The sequence below is a fragment of the Bos indicus x Bos taurus genome, chromosome 16 (assembly GCF_003369695.1).
Source record: "Bos indicus x Bos taurus breed Angus x Brahman F1 hybrid chromosome 16, Bos_hybrid_MaternalHap_v2.0, whole genome shotgun sequence".
In the NCBI taxonomy this organism is placed as follows: domain Eukaryota; kingdom Metazoa; phylum Chordata; class Mammalia; order Artiodactyla; family Bovidae; genus Bos; species Bos indicus x Bos taurus.
The window spans coordinates 75522890-75544956 of NC_040091.1; the positions used below are offsets into that span (position 1 = coordinate 75522890).

General features: G+C 41.4%; 1 protein-coding gene across 1 annotated transcript in view; it reads left to right on the plus strand.

The window, feature by feature from the left end:
- CRB1 (crumbs cell polarity complex component 1) overlaps window positions 1–22067 on the plus strand; it is a 214334-nt gene that overhangs the window by 76254 nt on the left and 116013 nt on the right. Inside the window, exons 3-5 of the mRNA XM_027565772.1 lie at window positions 5434–5629; window positions 8458–8597; window positions 15235–15417. Coding sequence (XP_027421573.1) covers window positions 5434–5629; window positions 8458–8597; window positions 15235–15417 — 519 coding nt within the window. The remainder of the gene's footprint in view (window positions 1–5433; window positions 5630–8457; window positions 8598–15234; window positions 15418–22067) is intronic.

Consider the following 22067-nt stretch of genomic DNA (forward strand, 5'->3'; position numbering starts at 1 on the left):
ACTCTCCTCCGTCCAGGGAATATGACCTTTCCATATAAGGAAAAGGGCGGGGAAATTGATGTAGCAAGTAAGCAAGAAGAGGGTGGAGGAGGACTTGAGAAGGAAAGAGACAATCAAGTCCAGAAGCCTTTGAAGAGACTAAAGGAGAACCCACCCACCGAAAGCATCGCCAGAACCAGGAGGAGATGGAGGGCTTTTTTGCTTTAAATTAATTACAGAAGGAGGAAGGGAGCATCTTTAGACTATTTGCCAGGAACGCTGCTTCTCCACCAAAGCCAGTGCGTCAGCATGGAAATCTCTCATCCTTTTCCTTTTCTGTTACCGCGGCGCAGCCGCTCAGTCACGGCCGGCTCTGCGACCCCATGGGCTGCAGCACGCCAGGTCTCCCTGTCCTCCCCTAAATGCATGTGATTTCAGTCCTTCTTTGAATTTATGTCTTTAAAAATATCTGGTTGTGAGAGAATGTCTGAACTGTCTTTGACAGCTAATGGAAGTCACGCAGTTCAGAGCGGAACTACCCGTGACTGTCAGGAATCCGTGACGTCACCTTAGTCGTCCGCGTACACGTAGCGATGTCGCTGTGTAAGTTACAGTGCGTCCCCGAACCTAATAAAGTCAGAGGGTTTTTTCCTGTCCTGTACATTTTTCTGTTGACGCAGAGTTCCTTTTATTTGTGTTTTTATCCCAACCTTTCTACTTTTCTTTCATACAGAAAAAAAAAAGTGAAAGTGAAAGGCACTCAGTCGTGTCTGACTCTTTGTGACCCCATGGACTATACCCGTCCATGGAATTCACAGAACTATAAACCAATTCCAACAGATCGGTTCAGCTCCTGGAGGTGTTTTTGTGAAAGAATTTAACGTTACGAATTTTCCTTTTCTTAGACAATTAGCCATAGAAGGGCTACTCAGTAGCTGCAATCAGTTTCTGTCGCTACATAGGGTTACAATGACAGGGCCCCATACTCAGTGACGCTGTTTACGAAGTGAATGCCTCCAGGCAGACTGGACCACACTGTTCGGGTGTGTTTTTGAAGGTCAATTCGCTATCTATACTTGATGGCTGTATGCGTGAGAACAGTAAACATCCAAATGAAAACTGAAGATCATAGTTTTCCAGATGTCTCATCTATGGAGCCAAGCATCTGGAAATACAAAAACATCTGGATGACTGACTGCGCTCATCACTTTTCATCCAGCTGTTTTGGTATCACTCAGATGTAGACCAAATCACTTTTTCCTTTTTTCCCCATAACAGTACCTCTGAAAAGCTGTGATAAGAATCACATTGTTAAGTAATATTAACAGTGATAAGACATATCAAATAAATCCAAAGCAAATAGTTGTTTGTACTGAAATTGAATTTAAGCTTTTGAAACACGTTCTTACGCATGCATCAGGATCACTTGAGAGCTAAAGTATTTGAATGACATTGTTATAAATGGAGCTGCAGTGTCTACAATAATGGTTTCTAATTTATTTATCTTATTTCTTAAGCAATAGGAAGTAACCTGAGTGTATAACAGATAGGTATATGAATTTTATTCACATTATGAAATAAAGTTTAGGAAAGTGTTAACAAGTTTTAAATCACTTATTTGGCTTTATATGTTAATGGTGTTTAGTAAATATAGATGACTAAAATACCAAAAGATGTAATCCAAAGCTATTAGGATGTGAGAGTCGAACCATAAAGAAGGTTGAGTGCTGAAGAATTGATGCTTTTGAATTGTGCTGGAGAAGACTCTTGAGAGCCCTTTAACAACAAGGAAATCAAATCCTGCTGCTGCTGCTGCTGCTAAGTCACTTCAGTCATGTCCGACTCTGTGCGACCCCATAGACAGCCGCCCACCAGGCTCTGCCGTCCCTGGGATTCTCCAGGCAAGAACACTGGAGTGGGTTGCCATTTCCTTCTCCAATGCATGAAAGTGAAAAGTGAAAGTGAAGTCGCTCAGTCGTTTCCAACTCTTAGGGACCCCGTGGACTGCAGCCTACCAGGCTCCTCCATCCATGGGATTTTCCAGGTGAGAGTACTGGAGTGGGGTGCCATTGCCTTCTAAAGGACATCAATCAATCCTAAAAGACATCAACACTGAATATTCATTGGAAGGACTGATGCTGAAGCTGAAGCTCCAATACTTTGGCTACCTGATTTCAGAAAAGCTGACTTATTGGAAAAGACCCTGATGCTGGGAAGAATGGAGGGCAGGAGGAGAAGGGGACGACAGAGGATGAGATGGTCAGATGGCATCACTAACTAGGTGGACATGAGTTTGAGTGAACTCTGGGAGATGGTGAAGGACAGGGAAGCCAGCATGCTGCAGTCCGTGGGGTCACAAACAGTCAGACATGACTTAGCAACTGAATAACAAATATTTAAAAAATAATTATATGAAACATTTCTAAAAGAATTGATCATTTATATCTTTCATATATTCTTTTTTTTTTTTACTTTAGCTTAGATTTTTTTAAATTTAAATTTATTTTAATTGGAGGCTAGTTACTTTACAATATTGTATTGGTTCTGCCACACATCAACATGAATCTGCCACGGGTGTACCCGTGTTCCCCATCATGAACCCTCCCTCCCACCTCCCTCCCCATACCATCCCTCTGGGTCATCCCAGTGCACCAGCCCCAAGCATCCTGTATCCTGTATTGAACCTGGACTGGCGATTCATTTCTTATATGATATTATACATGTTTCAATGCCATTCCCCCAAATCATCCGACCCTCTCCCTCTCCCACAGAGTCCAAAAGACTGTTCTACACGTCAGTGTCTCTTTTGCTGTTGCCTTTGCTGCACACCGGGTTATCGTTACCATCTTTCTAAATTCCATATATATGCGTTAGTATACTGTACTGGTGTTTTTCTTTCTGGCTTACTTCACTCTGTATAATAGGCTCCAGTTTCATCCACCTCATATATTCTTAAAAAATAAAAAATGTATCTGTTATTGTATTATTTTACATGGCAGAAATAAAGATACCAAAGCATTGCTGAAAAACTGCTTCAGAGATAGAACGAGAACACCGGTGTCTACTGGTCAGTTCAGGGGTCTTTCCCTTCACCTTGAGTTCAGTTGCTCAGTCCTGTTCAACTCTTTGCGAGCTCTTGGACTGTAACCCATCAGGCTTCTCTGTGCATTGGATTCTCCAGGTAAGAATAATTGAGTGGGTTGTCATTTCCCCCTCTGGGGGATCTCCCCACCCAGGGGTTGAACCTGCATCTCCTGCATTGGCACGCGAGTTCTTTACCACTGAGCCACCAACCTTACTAATGCCAAATAAAACTGACAGAGAAATTCCTATTTGCAGGCCGGGTGAGAAATAGCCAGACCTCAAATAGGGATACTTAGGGACTTTGGGGGAGAAGGCAATGGCACCCCACTCCAGTACTCTCGCCTGGAAAATCCCATGGATGGAGAAGGCTGGTAGGCTGCAGTCCATAGGGTCGCTAAGAGTTGGACACGACTGAGCGACTTCACTTTCACTTTTCACTTTCACGCATGGAGAAGGAAATGGCAACCCACTCCAGTGTTCTTGCCTGGAGAATCCCAGGGACGGGGGAGCCTGGAGGGCTGCCATCTGTGGGGTCGCACAGAGTCGGACACGACTGAAGCGACTTAGCAGCAGCAGCAGCAGCAGGGACTTTGGGAAGGTCATGTCCACACTGCTATATTTAAAATGGATAGCCAACAGGGACCTACTGTGTAGCACAGGGAACTCCGCTCAATGTCATGTGGTAGCCTGCATGGGAGGGGGCTTTGGGGGAGAATGGATATGTGTATATGTATGGCTGAATCCCTTTGCTGTCCACCTGAAACTTTCACAACAGTGTTAATTGGCTATATTCTGATATAAAATAAAAAGTTTAAAGTGTGAAAAAAATGGCAAGCCACTTACCTACAACAGATACTATTCCACAACTTTCCATTTTTACTGATGTAAAATTTAAATTCTTTTTCTTCTCAAAAACCACTCAAAGTTAACATGCTGGCATCTCTTTTTGGGTCGGCATTTGTAGAGTCTACCAGCTGTAAATGGCAGGTGGTGCTGGAATAGCCTATTTCATTTTCTGTCAGAAAAGAGGACAGACAATCGAATAACTACTAAAAACCTCTGGGTTCTTGAGAAATTCCTCTATAATTTTAATTCACAATTTGTTATCCTAGGGAATAGGCCCAGGAATAAAGATGAGCAAATATAGATAGCTCCCTTTTGTATCTTTTAAAACCTATATGCATATTTGATTATTGTGTATCAAATACTATTTCAGCTTCCCAGGTGGCACTAACGGTAAGAACCTGCCTGCTAATGCCGAGATGTAAGAGACACAGGTTGAATCCCTGGGTCAGGAAGATCCTCCAGGGTAGGAAATGGCAACCCACTTCAATATTCTTGCCTGGAGAATTTCATGGACAGAGGAGCCTAGCAAGCTACAGTCTATGGGGTCACAAAGAGTTGGACATGACTAACCATGAATGCACCATCAAATATTATTTAGACAGATTCAGTAGAATACTTTGTAATCTCAGTTTGACTACTTTTGCAAATCTTAAACTTAGCTTGCTTAGAAAATAATCTTCACCTACTATTTGGGGAGGGGGAAAATACAGATTTTTTAAAATGTAATTTTACCTTAAAATGAAGTAGCTTTTAATAATAGCACTAAATACGTTGAGTTTAAGTCACAAATGGATTTTCTATTTAAAAGCAACATTTTACAGTGGTATAGAAAATGTAAATATTTATATGCAAAAAGGATACTAGGGAAATAATTGCACATTGTACAGTAAATAAATATTTGTGGAAAGAGAAAGTACTTTTTCTCTAGCAAATGTGTAGTATACTCCAGGTATTACGTTAGGCACTTTAGAACACATTGGAATTGTAATAAGTATCCTATGGGGTAATTACAACTGTTGGTCCCATTTTTCAGGTTAAGAAACTGAGATTAGGAAAGGTCAAGCAACTTTCCCAAGGTCACACAACTAAAAGAGGCTGTGACAAGATTCCAATCCAGGCCATTTGGCTTTGGAGTCTGAGCTTTTATCCACTGAACAATGTGATGCCTAATTAAACTAAGTGTTTAAAAATAATTTAAAGACATTGGCCAGTCCCTTTCAGGCTTCCAACAAAAGTACAGTAAACAATTACTTTGTTCTAAAAATGATTTGTTTCCACGGACTAAAAAGCCACAAGCTGTTGCAGGCGATGGTTTTTTGTAAGTGACAGCTGCTCTGCTTTGTGAACTTCCCGCAAGCCTGCCAGAAAGTTAATATCAATTACAATTAAGGAGGAAAATTATTTTGGGCAACATCACATTTGACAAGAGCTTTGGCAAACAAAGCGTTGCCAAAGAGCGAAAATATTAACACTTCGCTAAAACTTTTCCTTTTTTTTTCTTCCCGTGCCGACTTTTGCATAAAGGTGTAAACTGTGAACTGGAAGTTGATGAGTGTTGGTCCCAGCCCTGCCTCAATGGTGCCACTTGCCGGGACGCTGCGGGGGCCTACTTCTGTGACTGTGCCCCGGGATTCCTGGGCGACCACTGTGAGCTCAACACGGACGAGTGTGCCAGTGCGCCGTGTCTCCATGGCGGGCTGTGCATGGACGGAGCCAACAGGTACGCTTTCTCCCAAGAAAGTACTCACTGGCCAGGAGCTACTGCACCACCTCTGGCGAATCTGGAGATCTCACAACCCCAGCTTAACGTTTTCAGAGTGCTTTTTATGCTTCAAGTGATTCAAGGTTGTAGCAGTCACGCTTTATTAAAAAATGCATCCTTTGGAGGGCCTCTGTCTCAAGAGAGAGCATTTTCCAAGTCATTCTTGTAACAGTTTAGAATTTCTTCTGTTATAGAAAAGTGCCAGTCTTCCACATCGAAGAAACAAAGGGGAATCTACCTTCCCTATCCATGGTAGATGCGAAAACAAAGCTGGAGTTATTCTGTATGTGAATGTAAGATTGTACTTATGAAATGACAAGCATATAAATCAAGTGGTGAAAAAGAAATCCTTTAGGAATTTTATCTAAACAGTGTTGGCAAGGGCAGTGATATTAAATTAATTATGTCTTGAATTTCTAGTTGTTTAGGGAATTAGGTGAGTACTTTTGAGCCAGCAGAGTGATGTTCCAAATTAGAGTCTAACACTGACTTCTCAGCAAAAACAAAACCAAACAATAAATCGCACCTTAATATAAGGCATATAATAAATTTGGATGACGGTAGTTGAATTCATATAAAATATTTTTTGGAAGAACTTTCTAGCAGTTAAAGCACAGGCATTGAGTTATCAAACACTTGAGTTTTAACTGCTTAGCACTTGGCGGTGTGTTCACAGATCCTCCGGCAGCTCAGTGGAAGGCAAGGTGGGCCTTAAAACTCCCCCTCGACAACAAGGAGTCTAAAGTTTGGAGAAGTCAGGGGACCCCCACAGGTTCATACAGTTAATTCTTTGCAAAGGAGGATTAGAATCCAATTTTATTTAATAATAAGATATAATTTATCCCACATCTGAATTTCAAAATGAGTCAGACTCAAAAGGGGGAGCAATAAAAGTCTTATGTGCTTCAAATATATCCAGGAAAACAACAGATTTTAAGCAGAACAAGGTGGTGGAACACCTCTTTGGTAAACTCTGAGCGTGATCCAGGCTTTGCCTGTGATTTTCAGTTACACCCACTTCGTTCTCCAGTGGTGAGAATCTTCACACCTGGAGACTGGTAACTGGGAAACACATGGGCAGACAGATCAGACAGAGCAGCAGTTCCCACACAAGTGCTCCGGGAAAGAGGAGGCTCTTCCAGCCAGGCCTCACTGTTTCCAGGAGGCGTCAGGACAGAAGTCACACAATGCTTTTGATACCTGCCTGTGTGCGTGCTAAGTAGCTTCAGTCATGTCCAACTCTGTGAAACTGTGGACTGTATAGCCTGTCAGGTTTCTCTGTCCATGGGATTCTCCAGGCAAGAATACTGGAGCGAGTTGCCGTGCCCTCCTCCAGGGGATTTTCCTGACCCAGGGACCGAACCCATGTCTCTTTTGTCTGTTGCGTTGGCAGGAGGGTTCTTTCCCACTAGTGCCACCTGGGAAGCCCTTTGATGCCTTTGGAAACAAACAGAACAAGGCTAAACCTGCTTCCTGCTAGCTTTCCTCTTTCACCAGAGTACGTGCTGTGAATACTTTTTCTACTGTATCCAGAGCTCTCTCAAAATACCTAAATTTTGAGATCATCTCAAGTTCAGCAAATATGACCTGACTTTGTTTTCCCACCAAAATAATTAACGCATTTGCTATGAGATTTGTGGGAAAGGCAAAAACTATGCCCCCTGGAAGGTTCCTGCAGACAAAGGAAGATGTAAATGAGACTGAGTCTGTGAACTGAGGTGTGCTAGCCAGGCTTGACCTCAGGGCTCTGGTCTTCAAGGTCTCACACATGATATTGAGATTTGCAGTAGGCATTTTTTTAATCAAAGAAATGAAATAGTGAATAGAGGATTTCTAGCTAGGAAAATTATGTATAAAAATTATAGTCACTTATATTTGCTAGTATTTCATTTTCCTTAGTGAAATCTTAATGTCTGCATTGGTGGTAAACAGACATATAGCCAGGGTGAACAGGACTGTTACTCTTTATTAAATCATAGGTGTCCTCCCCCTAGACACTTATTTTATCTAAGCTGGGTGTGTAAGCCCATGATTTTTCAATACTGGATCCTCAAGGAGAGGCCATATAAAGTGACATAGAGTGAACAACTCTCCCGGTCAGATTTGTATTTTAGGTCTGTCAGATAATCCCATTCAATCGACGAATCATTATAAATAACACGACCAAAATATTCTTGTAATCTAGAAATAAGGAAACATAAGTCACAATTTATATAATGAGAAGCTTTCCTTTTTTCCATAATTTATTATTTCACTAGGGACCTTATTACTGGATTCTTTATATAAAAAAGTGCCTTGATGGTATAAATCATTCTCTGCCGCCTCACAAATATTAACTACTCTATTTCATACAATTCAGTAATTTTATTCAGTATTTTCTGCCCTTTGGCATGCTATGCTCATTCTTCATATACACATTTAATTATCCCAACGACTCTGTGACAAAGGTACTATTACCTTCAATTTATGGGCGAGGAAACAGAAGTATAAACAATCATGGTTTCCAAGTAATTTTGACTGAACACTTGCTTGGGGTAAGTCTCCTTAGCTCTCCAGGGGTTCCTTGGCTCTCCTTAAAACATTTGCGTTGGATAAGCAAGTCTCCTTAGCTGTTCTTAACAGACTTGCTTTCACTAAAAACCTTGAGGGATCATCTCTCGAAGCCTGCAAGCATATGCTTCTGGTAGGTATTAAGCCCACGCTGATGGACAGGTGGAGAGACAGGACAAGGATACGTCGTCCCCCATGAGCAAGGGCTGATGTCCCGACTTCATTTTGCTCCCCAGGTACAGCTGTACCTGCGCAGGTAGTGGGTTCACGGGGACACGCTGTGAGACCCTGCTGCCCCCGTGTTGGTCAGAGCCCTGTCACAACAACGCCATCTGCGAGGACAGTGCTGACCGATACACCTGCCGCTGCCGGCCCGGTGAGTGACAGGACTCCTTCCACTGGCTTTTTGTTTTTTTTTTCTTTTGCATAGAATAGAAACAAATAGCTTATGGCAAAAGGAAATTGTTGCCGGAGGTTTAAAACCAACTCTTTCTTCTAGTTATCATTGTTTGATTTAATCTTGTTCTTCAGTGCTCAAACATATCTATTGCTACACTACACATTATCTGAACTAGATTACCAAAGTGTCCAATCATCAGAATCTTCTAGAAGAAATGCAGAGGAAAAAAATAATCAATGGAAGGGTTGATTTCAGCATGGTTTTCGTGGAGTAAAATTCACTGGAAGATGCTTCCTTGTCCTCCAGGATGTTTTCTTTGGCACCTAGAACATATTAAAACCCATGAAACTCCGTTAAAATCCTAAGTGCTTGTGTTGTAATTCATGGAGTCAGTCAGTGTGATGGTTGATTGTCCCCATAGAGAGTACAGAATGATTTTTCAGAAATGTAAGTATTCTGCTCACCTTTTATAATGTAAAAGACAATATAAGTTACACATACATAAACCCTAATTTAAAATAGCACTTTAAAAGATAATTGGACTTGAGCGTAGAGGTGATGGGAAAGAGTATGTGACACTTGAATCAACAAGCCACTCGTAAATATTGATGTTAATTTTGGCAAAAAATAACCTGCTTGACATACTTCAACCTCTTACTAGGATTTTATTGCTAGAAATGAAAGTGCATTTCTCCTCTCTTCTTTCTTGAGCCATTGGAAAACAACCGATAAGCTTGCGATTATTTAAAATCTAAGCTTACTGACCACGTACCCCACCTCCCCACTCATGTCATTATCTAAGGAAAGGGAGGCCCTGTAAGTTGCGGGGAGGCATGAAGACTGGGGTCAGTCCAGTCAATAGCAGCTTCTGATCAAAAGGCATCTCATTGCCTGAGGAACATTTTACATGCTTTGGTAAAAACCAGATAAACTTAAAAGTATAAAAGGAAGTTGGGGATTCGCCTGTGGCTCAGAGCTCTGTGTACCTCATGTGTCTCCCCACTTCCAGATAATGAAGAGGACGTATTTGTTTTCCCTTTGGCCATTGGTCCTTGTCACTAGGAAACGATTTGTAACACTTGAATCAACAAGTCACCTCCAACACTGAATTTTTTTCCAAAACGTGTTATTCCACGTTCTTGTCATCAGCCAACCCTCAACACTCAGTCAACAGTCTGAACAGGACCTCAGTCCAGAAGCAGGGGGTAGAGTGGACAGCTTGGGAGCAGGACAAGTCCACCATTTGTTAACTGAGTAAACTAGGGCGAATTACCCCTTAATTCTTACATTTCTCATCCACAAATAAAGGATACAAAAGCTATTTATAGTATTGTTGTGAGGGGTAAAATTATGAAAATGGAACCTGGCATGTATTAAGTACTCAAAAAAAAAAAAAAAGGCAACAATTATTACTACATTCCAGGTTCTACACCAGGAGGTGAAAATTGTATATGACAGATGGTTTCTGTGCTCTAAAATAGGGGCCCCCAACCTCTGGGATCTAATGCCTGATGATTTGAGGTGAGCTGATGTAATAATAATAGAAATAAAGTGTACACTAAATGTAATGTGCTCGAATCATCCCGAAACCACCTCCTCACCCCTGTCCAGTTCACGGAAAAATTGTCTTCCATGAAAGCAGTCTCTGGTTCCAAAAAAGTTGGGTCCTGCTGTTCTGAAGGGTTTGTAATGGAGTCAGGCAGCAAAGGAGAACTGCCTAAAAAGGACCAGTATGAGCCCCAAAGATTTCACTGCCAACTATATATGTGAAGGATTGCCGCTGCTGCTGCTAAGTTGCTTCAGTCGTGTCCGACTCTGTGTGACCCCACAGACGGCAGCCCACCAGGCTCCCACATCCCTGGGATTCTCCAGGCAAGAACAGTGGAGTGGGTTGCCATTTCCTTCTCCAATATGAAGGATTAGGGGATCACAAAGACACAGTACCTCCTTCCAAGGAGCTTAAATTCTAGCAGGAATACAGTGTGAAAAAACTGTGTACAGTACAATTTTGGGTGGCTCAGACAGTAAAGAATTTGCCTACAATGCATGAGACCCGGGTTCGATCCCTGGGTCGAGAAGATCCCCTGGAGAAGGGAATGACAACTCACTCCAGGATTCTTGCCTGGACAATTCCATGGACAGAGGAGCCTAGCAGGCTACAGTCCATGGGGTTGCAAAGAGTTAGACATGACTGAGCAACTAACACTTTCACAAGATTCTCTAATAAATTCCATAAAAGGGAAGAAGGGGAGAAAATGTTTAGCAACGGCCTGAGGAGGCAGCATTTTAGAAAACTTGAAAGACCACTAAGCACATCCCAGAAATGTACCCACGAGCTGTGTGACTCTGGCCACGTCTCTGCTCTGAGCCTCGGTTTCCTCATTGACAGATAAAGCAGAGATGATAATAATATCCGCCTCATGGTGTCATTGTGGAGTGAAGTCCAGCTCATTGAGTGGACTTTGTGTCATTGTACTCCACATAGTGTCATTGTGGAGTGAAGGAGCTCCCAGCTCAGCCTAGACCACAGCAAGTCAATAAATGTCAACCCAACACCCTGGAATTAGGAGATGGGCCATTCTAGACCCTAAGGCTGGCAGGTGGTAGCTCGTTGCTTGTTTAAAGATAGAAGAGAGGAAAAAAGAAAAGGGAAAGACGAAAGGGCAGCAGGAGCACAGAGAAAAGAGCCCGTCCAACTGTGGAGCCTGGAGGGAAAATGCTGGGCTATGCAGGGCTGGGGTTAGAGGGGTGGGCTGAGGAGCAAGATGAGGCTGAAGCCAAATCATGATGTCCACCCTGCAAACCGTGGGGCAGTCTGACCTGTTAATTTACGAAGAGCTCCCTGGCACTTCAGGGGAAGAATGATGGAGAGAAATAAGGCTAATCGCAGGGAATCCCGTGACACTTCTGCAGTGATTTAAATAAGAGCTAAGTCACGGACTGGAACAAAGATGCCAGTGGCGAGGGTGGATGTGAGCGTATGGACGGCCACGGGAGCCCTTTAGGAGGTGGAAAGGACGTGGGGATTGGGAAGGGAGCGCCAGTTTAGGACAGTTCTGCTTCTGAGTTTCTCTCTTGGGTCACTGGATGGATGTCGATTTTGCCTAGAGAGAAAACTCACAATGTCTTTGTACCCAGTTCTCACAGTTATGTGTAAAGAGAAGGTTTAACGCCACAAGCTACTCTATATCTAAGAATCGTAGACCATTCCTTTGGATCATGAGATGCCTGCCACTGAGCGCGATGACAAGAATACAGCGCTGTAATTGCCCAGGGTCCTCGTTTCAGGGGTAATTAATCACAAGTGTCAGTTACCTTAAATGCTCATCTTAAAAGTTTTCCTATTACCCAGAGAAGATTCTTGTTTTTTTTTTTTTCTTAAAACATGTAATTTAAGAACCCTGGGGCCTTGACTCAGCATCATATTGTTTCTTTGTACAGAGTTTTATAGGAAAACTTGTTAGAACTATTGAATGTAGCCTTGACTGAAAGAATCTATTTATACATCTGGTTAAAAGGAACACCAAACAGAATCCCCACAGGGCCCAGTGGTAGGGACGGGACCCGTAATACCATAAATCAGAACCTTCCTAATGTTCAGGATAAAAATAAAGACAATGCATGAGCCAGAAAGCAAAAAAGGATTTATGAAAGTACTAAATTACTTCCTAACCTGGGCTGTGCATAAGTCTTCAAACTTAGAATGAAAAGAAAATTGAAAATAGAACTTCAGTAAGTCAACTGTAGCACAAGATGTTTATAAAAACCATTATTTAGTGAATATGTGTAGATCCTTAAGTATGAAATAAAAACGCTTAAAAAGTAAACATTCAGGCTTAAGAGACTAAGGGTTCTAGGGGTGGGGAGGGTCATAACAAAGCACTGTGGGACCCTCATCTGACATGAGCTTCCAGTTTCCTTTTCAACTCTCAGTTTCTTCTTGAGAAGGTTGATGAAGACCCCAGGAGTCAAGCATGACAAAAGTATTACACGAACAAGCAGCAGAGTTTGTGTTGCGGTTATGACTTGACATGGGACCCCATATAGGTTTTTATTAAAATTACAAGATGAGCATTCATATCATGTTCTCATTATTTGCTCATTAAGAGTTCACCAACTTTCTAGTTTATTTGCTAAGCGAGGATTATCATCTAAATTGTTGATTAGTTCTGTTTGAATCTCATCCAGGAGTTGACTGAAGGCCTAGTACTCAGGTGTTGCTCAGTCCTAGCATGTGAATTAAAAAACACAGACTCTGCTTTTATGGAGCTCACAGTCTGTTGAGGGAGACAGCTACATAAATAAGTGAATAAGCTATGTCATCTGTTCAGTCGCTCAGTCATGTCCAGCCCTTCTGCGACCCCGTGGACTGCAGCCCACCAGGCTCCTTTGTCCGTGGGATTTCCAGGCAAGAATACCAGAGTGGGTTGTCATTCCCTTCTTCAGGGGATCTTCCTGACCCAGGGCTGGAACCCGAGCCTCCTGCATTGCAGGTAGATTCTTTACTGTCTGAGCAATCAAGTGAAAACTATATGCATAAATGAATTTTAAAAGATACCTCTAAAAATAAGCACATAAGACCAATCTTTGTAAGACAATGAAAGGAAAGAATTGGGTATGTGAGAGAAAAAGGTTCTTATTTAGATCTGTCCATGAGGAAATGACATTCTGAGAAAGTAATAAAAGATCGAATCTGAATACATAAGAGTTATGCAAGCACAGTCGTGGAGGAGGGTTTTCTAGGGGAGGGAACGGTATTCTAAAGGCCCTGGGACAGCAAGCATTCTAGGGACAGGAACAGGTTTGGGAATGGGGCCAGATAATAAAGGGCTGGCCAGGTTAAGGATTTTGAACTTTATTATGTGTGAAAAGTGAAGCCTTTGAATGGTTTCAAAGTAAAGAAAGACCATGATTGGATTTATAACCTTTACCACTTTGGATTGCAATTTTACTTTAAGAACATATTTCTCAGCAGTTAAGTGACATTGCAAAGATCCGTAGGTGAAGTCATTTGTATTATAAGTCAGGTTGTGTTCCTATAGGAACTTCGAACATCTCTTTCATCATCTCACAAAACAGCTGGTGTGATCCTGGACACACTCCTCAGCATTATGTTAGCACTTAACTAGCTTTACATTTTTGGGCTAGCACTACACACAGTATGTAAATAATCGAAATCGGTAAGAAGAACAACCTAATAGAAAAAGATATGAAATGATTAAAAAATTCAAAAATATTAAATTCAATAATATCTGGGGAAAATGTAAAGCAAACAATGATAAGGTATGATTTTTTATCTAGCCAACTGGTAAAAATTTTTGCTTGGTGTGGCAAGTGTTGACAAGGGTCTGGACCACACACACTCTTATCCTGTGCCAGTAGACACGTAACAACCTCTACAGTTTCTCTAGAGGTCGTTACCAGGATCTATTAAAATTTGAAATGCCCGTAACCTATAACCCAGAAATCCCACTCCTAGCATAGACCTCAGTGTTGCCCTCAGACATTTGCACAAGCCACATATATGATGTTATTCAATGCAATATTGTAATAGCAAAAATGTATATAAACCCGCTAAGGGAATGGAATGGTCAAATTATACACATCTGTGTTATGGACTACTTGGCAATAGTTGAAAATGATGAGTTAGCTCTATATTTCTAACATGGATAGGCTGTGCACGGGAGTAAAGACGCCAGGCCATACTGAAGGATGCGTGCGGTCAGTACAGTTCCGGTTACGTTAACACACACAATAAATAGACACACATGTGGTTTTAACAGGTGCATATGTCAGTAAAACCACAGAAAATAGTTCTGGCAGGGACTTTCTTTTATATTTAATATCCAAATATTTTATTAAATACTAAATACTTCATGTTTTATTGTTTTTATTCTTGTCCCTAGTAAAATGACCCAGCTAAATCCATTCAAGTACAAAATAGTTTTTTCTTCTGTCTCACGGTGTGTAAGGAAATCATTTACCTCTGTTTCGAGGTTTAAGAGAAGAATTTAGGCTTGGCTACGTGCTCTCTGCTGAGTGTGTGGTATGTGCTAAGTTGCTTCAGTCCTGTCTGACTCTGAAGTGCTGAGCCTGCCAGGCTCCTCTGCCCGTGGGATTCTCCAGGCAAGGATCCTGGAGTGGGTTGCCATCTCCTCCTCCAGGGGATCTTCCCAACCCAGGGATTGAACCCACTTCTTTTACATCTCCTGTTTTGGCAGGCAAGTTCTTTATCACAAGCACCCACCTGCGGTCTGCTGACTTTACATCTATACTCTGGAAAAATATATCTTTTTTTTTTCTTGCTTAGCATTCAAACAGTTGGAATGTTTGAAGAATTGGAGTTTAGTTAAAACTTCCAGGTTAAGTCAAGATGATCCTGAAGCCCCTTCTTCATCCATCTTTGCTAAGAATCTGGTGGTACTATGGAAGTGACTCCACTGTTGCTCTTAACGTTCGCGGAAGCCCCCTTTATCAGATCCCCTTGCCGGCTCCTCAAGGGGGGCCCAGCGCCTGTTACCTGGCGCCACGCGGTGGGCAGCCCCCAGTCAGGCGCGTGCTCCGTGGCTGAGGAGCTCTGAGCCGGCAGCCTCTCTGGCCGTTTATCCTGCAGGATACACGGGCGCGCAGTGTGAGACCGACCTCGACGGATGCGGGAGCGGCCCCTGCCAGGCCGGCGGGCGGTGCGTGGAGCTGTCCTCGGAGACGGGGCGTGAGCGCCTGGCCCGGCTGCTGTCTGCATCCCGCCGCCCCGAAGCCTCCCGTTACGTCTGCATCTGTCCACCCGGACTCACAGGTAAGGCCCGGCGCCGGAGAGACACTTCGCCTTTCTAGCGTTTGCCAGCAGGTCATGCATTCACCCAGAGAGCGGTGCTGTGTAACCTCTGTGCCCTGGTGCAAAGGGTCCCCCTTGTGGGCCTGGAAAATACCTCATTTCACCTATGGTAATTCCTCAAATCATGGGGAAAATGTTAAAAACAGGGGTGGAAGAGGCGTACGAAAGGGGAAATGCTTGTATACTTTATCCTGGGGAATTAGAAGCCAACTCAAGTTCTTCACCTTAGAGACAGAAAATTTTAGAATTTTTGTGTCATTAAATTTTATAATGATGTTACATTTTATGTTATTCAAGTTTGCTTAAGAAGTTAGCGTATTTATGTTTACACTGAGAACAATGATCTAGTCTCAAGTAATCAACTATTCTATAGCGAAAGTTGTTCCCCGTTATCAAATTTAAAGGACTCTGTCTTATTCTATAGTATCCTTACTCTAAACCCAGTGGAGATTTGCATGAACAGTTGTGTTTTTGTCTGTTCCCGTTTCTGAAACTTTTCAGAAGTTTGGAAACAGTCCTGTGTTTGATGATGAGTAGCAATTACCTGGAGAAGGCCATGGGAGCCCACTCCAGTGTTCTTGTCTTGAGAATCCCAGGAATGGGGGAGCCTGGTGGGCTGCCATCTATGGGGTTGCACAGAGTCTGACACGACTGAAGCAACTTAGCAGCAGCAGCAGCAGCAGCAGTTACCTACAGTTGCATAGATACCACTGAGAAAACTAATTGCAACCTAGATTTCTACCTTATTTCTCTCTCAATAGATCCAGTGACATCTGAGGGCAATATTTCAGCTGCTGTTGGGGGTTTCTGAGAAAAGTAAATAAGGAATAAGAAAAATAAGGGGATGGGTCTATTTACACTTAGTATTCCCTTTTAATGTCTCAGTTTTTATGTGCAATGACCTTTGATTCTTGGCAGCGTTTGCTATAAAGTTGCTGTAGAGAATGTCCTGATTCACTGTCCCTTCTGTAAAAACATGTAGGATAAAAGTCTCGCCAGTGTCAATGTCAGGAGCAGGATAGTTCTTCCTGAACAGCTTCTAGCTTGCATGCTTTTCCTCTTAGTAAAAGGTGTGCAAATAAATCTTGATAAATGAAAAAAAGCATGAACTAAATCTTGCAATACATCACATTTACCAACAATATAAGATGCTGGAAATCTTATAGGTAAAAGTGGGTAAAAGTGGGTTCTACAAGCATATAGGTTTTTCTATAATACATTTCTGTATTTACCCCACCCCTGGGATTATTTAAATTTCCTGTTCTGTTTCTTACCTAACAACTTCTTGTTCTGTTTCTTTTCTTAGTTACCTTATTTTCTTGTATTTTCTGAATTGTATGATCTTGGTGTAGTGTAAGTGATTTTGTTAACCACTGTAAGTTCCTCTTGAAACAAGGTAAGGGAGTTATAAATGTTTTTTCTTGGGTGTAAGGTTACAAGGAGGTCTATCAAAGTCAGAGGCCTCTGCTAATGTTGCCTCATCAGATGAAAGAACATGGCTGACCAATGTATTTGCGGATCCGAACAAGAGAGGCAATAAAATGCCCCAGGAAAGTGTGTTGGCCTTGATTTTTGAGGAGCAGCTGAGAATGAATTCATGAGTTAAGAAGTCCTGGGCTGCCCCAAGTATGGCTTCATGAAATTGCTCATTTTCCACTCATGTGACTTCCAAAGAGGGTTCTCAGAATCAGTTGTCCTTCAGATGGTGATTCAGGGTCACATACGTGTTTAGTCGCTCAGTCCTGTCTGACTCTTTGTGACCCCACAGACTATAGCCTGCCAGGCTTCCCTGTCCATGACATTTCCCAGGCAAGAACACTGGAGTGGGTTACCATTTCCCTTCTCCAGGGGATCTTCCCAACCCAGGGATCAAACTCTCCTCGCCTGCATTAGCAGGCAGATTCCTTACCACTGAGCCACCTGGGAAGCCCCTTTGTAGTCTGACTCTTATCAGTCTTATACATAATTTGTTAAATGTATCTTATACATATTTTTTTAGATATATACCTAAGTATTTCATTTTTGGACTGCCCCTATAAATGGTACTGTGTTGTTAATTTCAAGTTCCATTTGTTCACTGCTGTTATGTAGGAAAGCAATTGACTTTTGACTTTTATATATTAACCTTGTGCTCAGATACTGTGCTATAATCATTTATTAGTTCTAGGATTTTTTTTCCAGTTCTTTCATATTTTATACATGAACAATCATGCTCCTGCCTTTTAAAAATATTAATGTTTATACAATATGCCTTTTTCCATCCTTATACTTTCAACTCTTCGTTGTTTAATTTGAAGTGAGTTTCTTTTAAATGTCATAATAAAAAAGCATATTATTGCATAATGCTTTTTAAAAACTGTTTGTCAATCTCTGCTTTATAGTTGATATATTTAGACTATCTGTACGTAATTATTGATGTGGTTGGGGTAAACTCTGCCATTTTATTATTTGTTTTCTCTTTGATTTCTTTGTTTCTCTTTTCTTACCTTTCTATGGGATACTTGACCATTTTTTAAGGTTTTCATCTTGATTTAGTTCTAGTATTTTGGATGTATTGTGTATTTTTTCATATGCACAATATGGTTCTTCTGCCTATTACAATGTACACATGTAATTCATAGCCTATTGGTATTAACATTTTACAATTTTGGGTGAAGCAGAGTAAAGCTCTTTTTCCATTTAGGTCTCTTTATCTTCCCCGCTTTAAAGTATCATTGTCTTGAGGATAAGATGGTATCCTAAATCTTATTTTAGTCATTCCATATAATTTAGAAAGTTTATGAAGAGGAGGGTGTTCTGTTCTGTTTACCTGCCCTCTCCATTGTTCTTTCTGCCTTTTGCCTCAAGATTCTTATGCTACTGGTTCCGTCCTGTTCAAAGAACTTTAGCTTTTCTTTAAGAGTTGGTGTGTTAGTGACAATTCTTTTAGTTTTTATTTGAGAAAGTCTTTATTGCCCATTTATTCCTGAAAGACAGTTTGTTGAATATAGAAGTCATGGTTGACAATTCTTTTCTTTAAGCATTTGAAAAAATAACATCTCTTCCTTCTGCACTCTATTTTTCAAGTAAGAAATCCACTCTCATTGAAATTCATGGTCCCCTGTAGGTAGCGCATCTTTTCTCTGACTCCTTGCAGAGAAAAAGTATGGAGTGATAACACCTTCAACTCTATCTTTCATTTTCAGAATTTTATTTATGAATGTATCTCTGCATCTATTTTTTTTTCCAATTTGAAATTCACTCAACTTTTCAAATGTGTGGATTTATGTCTTTTGCCAAATTTAGGATGTCTTTAGCCAAGTTTTTCTTTTATTGCTCTTTCAGCCCTAGTCTCTTTTTCTTCTCCTGCAACTCTGATAATGTAAACTTTGTGTCTTTTCCTATTTTTCCACAGATTCCTGAGTTCTGTTAATTTTTCCCTCTTTTTTGTTTAGAATGGGTAAATTTTATTGATCTGTCCTTAAAATTCACAGATTTTATTCTCTTTCATCTCCTCTCCACTATTGTGCCCATCCAGAGAACTGATTGTTTCTCCTATTTTATTTTCCAGTTTTATAATTTCCATATTTTATCATCTAATTCTTTGCTGATATTGTCTATTTTTCCTTTTACTCAAGAGAATTTGTAATTGCTTATTAAATCATTTTATGATGGTACTTTAAATCTTTGTCAGTTTAAAAATATGATTCAGCTCAGATTGAGTTGATGACATCAGTTCACTTTCTTTTCTCACTCAAGTTGTGGTTTTCCTGATTCTTGGTATGATGGGTGATTTCTCAATTGTATCTAGGACATTTTGGACATTATGTTAGGAAACTATTAGTCTTATTTGAATTTTTAAAATTTTATCAGGCAGTCAGCTTTTTCGTTTTGACAAACAGGTCATAGTCTACTTCGGTGGGCTCTGCAAGCCCAATGCCCAGTTAAATTTCAGAGTCATGGCAGTGTTATTTTGGTCTGCTTGGTACATCCGGTGCCACTGGGGCTCCCATTGATCTCTGCTGATGATATATCTGTATGCAGGTCAGGAATCAACAGTTAGAACTGGACATGGAACAACAGACTGGTTCCAAATAGGAAAAGGAGTACGTCAAGGCTGTATATGTATCACCCTGCCTATTTAACTTATATGCAGAATACATCATGAGAAACGCTGGACTGGAAGAAACACAAGCTGAAATCAAGATTGCCGGGAGAAATATCAATAACCTCAGATATGCAGATGACACCACCCTCATGGCAGAAAGTGAAGAGGAACTCAAAAGCCTCTTGATGAAAGTGAAAGTGGAGAGTGAAAAAGTTGGCTTAAAGCTCAACATTCAGAAAATGAAGATCACGGCATCTGGTCCCATCACTTCATGGGAAATAGATGGGGAAACAGTGGAAACAGTGTCAGACTTTATTTTTCTGGGCTCCAAAATCACTGCAGATGGTGACTGCAGCCCTGAAATTAAAAGACACTTACTCCTTGGAAGGAAAGTTATGACCAACCTAGATAGCATATTCAAAAGCAGAGACATTACTTTGCCAACAAAGGCTAGTCAAGGCTATGGTTTTTCCAGGGGTCATGTATGGATGTGAGAGTTGGACTGTGAAGAAGGCTGAGTGCTGAAGAATTGATGCTTTTGAACTGTGGTGTTGGAGAAGACTCTTGAGAGTCCCTTGGACTGCAAGGAGATCCAACCAGTCCATTCTGAAAGAGATCAGCCCTGGGATTTCTTTGGAGGGAATGATGCTGAAGCTGAAACTCCAGTACTTTGGCCACCACATGTGAAGAGTTGACTCACTGGAAAAGACTCTGATGCTGGGAGGGATTGGGGGCAGGAGGAGAAGGGGACGACAGAGGATGAGATGGCTGGATGGCATCACCGACTCGATGGGCGTGAGTCTGAGTGAACTCCAGGAGTTGGTGATGGACAGGGAGGCCTGGCGTGCTGCGATTCATGGGGTCGCAAAGAGTCAGACACGACTGAGCGACTGAACTGAACTGAACTGAACTGATGATATAAATGACACAGTTTACTTTTTGCAAGCTATACACGTTTGCAGTTCTATCACTTGTTAGATTAAAATAAATTTCCATCATGATGAAAAGTGTAATTGTGAATAATACGTTTAATGACAGACCTCCATTCAAAGAAACCATCAGAGTTGTTAAATATAGATACAAGCTTTTTCCGGTTTTACAATTATAATTAAGGATGTATCTCTTGCTGTTTACTCCATGTACAGTTACGTCCCACGTTGAAAATAGTTGTGGTTGCATATTTAATGCAATTTCTAACTTTCTATAATGAAAAAAGTGAAATATATCAGAGTAGAAATTAACTGAGATTCCCAGAGAGATAGAAATAAAGAGAGCTCCAAGCCATGGGAATGGGAAATAGAGAAGGCACAGGCAAAAGGGGCGTGCTTGGCGCTTAGTCGTCAGTCGTGTCTGACTCTGTGCGACCCAATGGACTATAACCCACCAGGCGACTCTGTCCCTGGGATTCTCCAGGCAAGCATACTGGAGTAGGTAGCTATCCCCTTCTCCAGGGAATCTTCCCAACCCAGGGATTGAACCTGGATCTCCTGCATTGCAGGCAGAGTCTTTCCTCTTCCCTAATTATCTCAAAACCATTAATCATATTCTTTGGCAAAATTTCCTCACATACCACCATAGCTATTTAGTGCCTCTAGCGGCAATGCTCAACTTGTAATGAGAATGGTGGATAAAGACTTGATATAAAGTCTGTTTACTTAAACCCACATAGATAATTTTAATGGTAAACTAAATCAATCTATAATTGGGGCAGGCCTGTTGTTGAAAAACACTGTTCAGTTTAGTCCAAAACTATAAATTATCTTTATTTTGTATGACCATCCTTGACCGCTGCTAGAAGGAATGTTGGCTGCTTCTTTCTGTCATGTTTTAACTTTTGACTTTGGGGCACTAGACTCAGTTCTAGGGATATAATGATGAAAATACGTGGTCTCCTCCCAAAAGAAAGTGAAAGAGCAGGAGGAAAAAGAGGCACAAGAATATAAGACAATACAGTAATTGCCACAATGAAGCCATAAAAAGGTGTAGCCAGAGAAATCAGGGAAGAAGACCTATGTCTGCTATTTATGTCAGATAGAAGTTAGTGGAAATTCCAAGAATGCAGATGACTTGGTAGTATTTTAATACAAATGATCGCGTTACTTCTAAACATTAAGAAAGGATGTTGTGACCCCGTGCTTACCCTTGAAGCACCGTGTTCTAAGCTAAATTGGAAACAATTGACTCATGTTTTTAATGTGAACATTTTGTTTCTGTTTATCAAAACGTGGTGATAAAACCTCTAACAAGTTTCCCAACTGCTCATAAGCCAAGTCCAATTTTCAGCTCTAACTTTCACTCGCCACCTCCAATTAGCGTTTCCTCCGTCGCTGGTCTCTGGAATGCTTCCTTGGTGCCTCCGAGGTGGGGCTCTTCTTCTGCCTCACCCATCTGCTCTGTGCATGGGAAGAACTGAGCCGTGCAGCAGGGAATCCTGCAAAGTCCTGGCTTCAAACCTCAGGCAAAAATAGTGGGGTTCTCAACAATGAACACCCCGATGAGAGCCACCTGGCAGAGTGGCTGCACA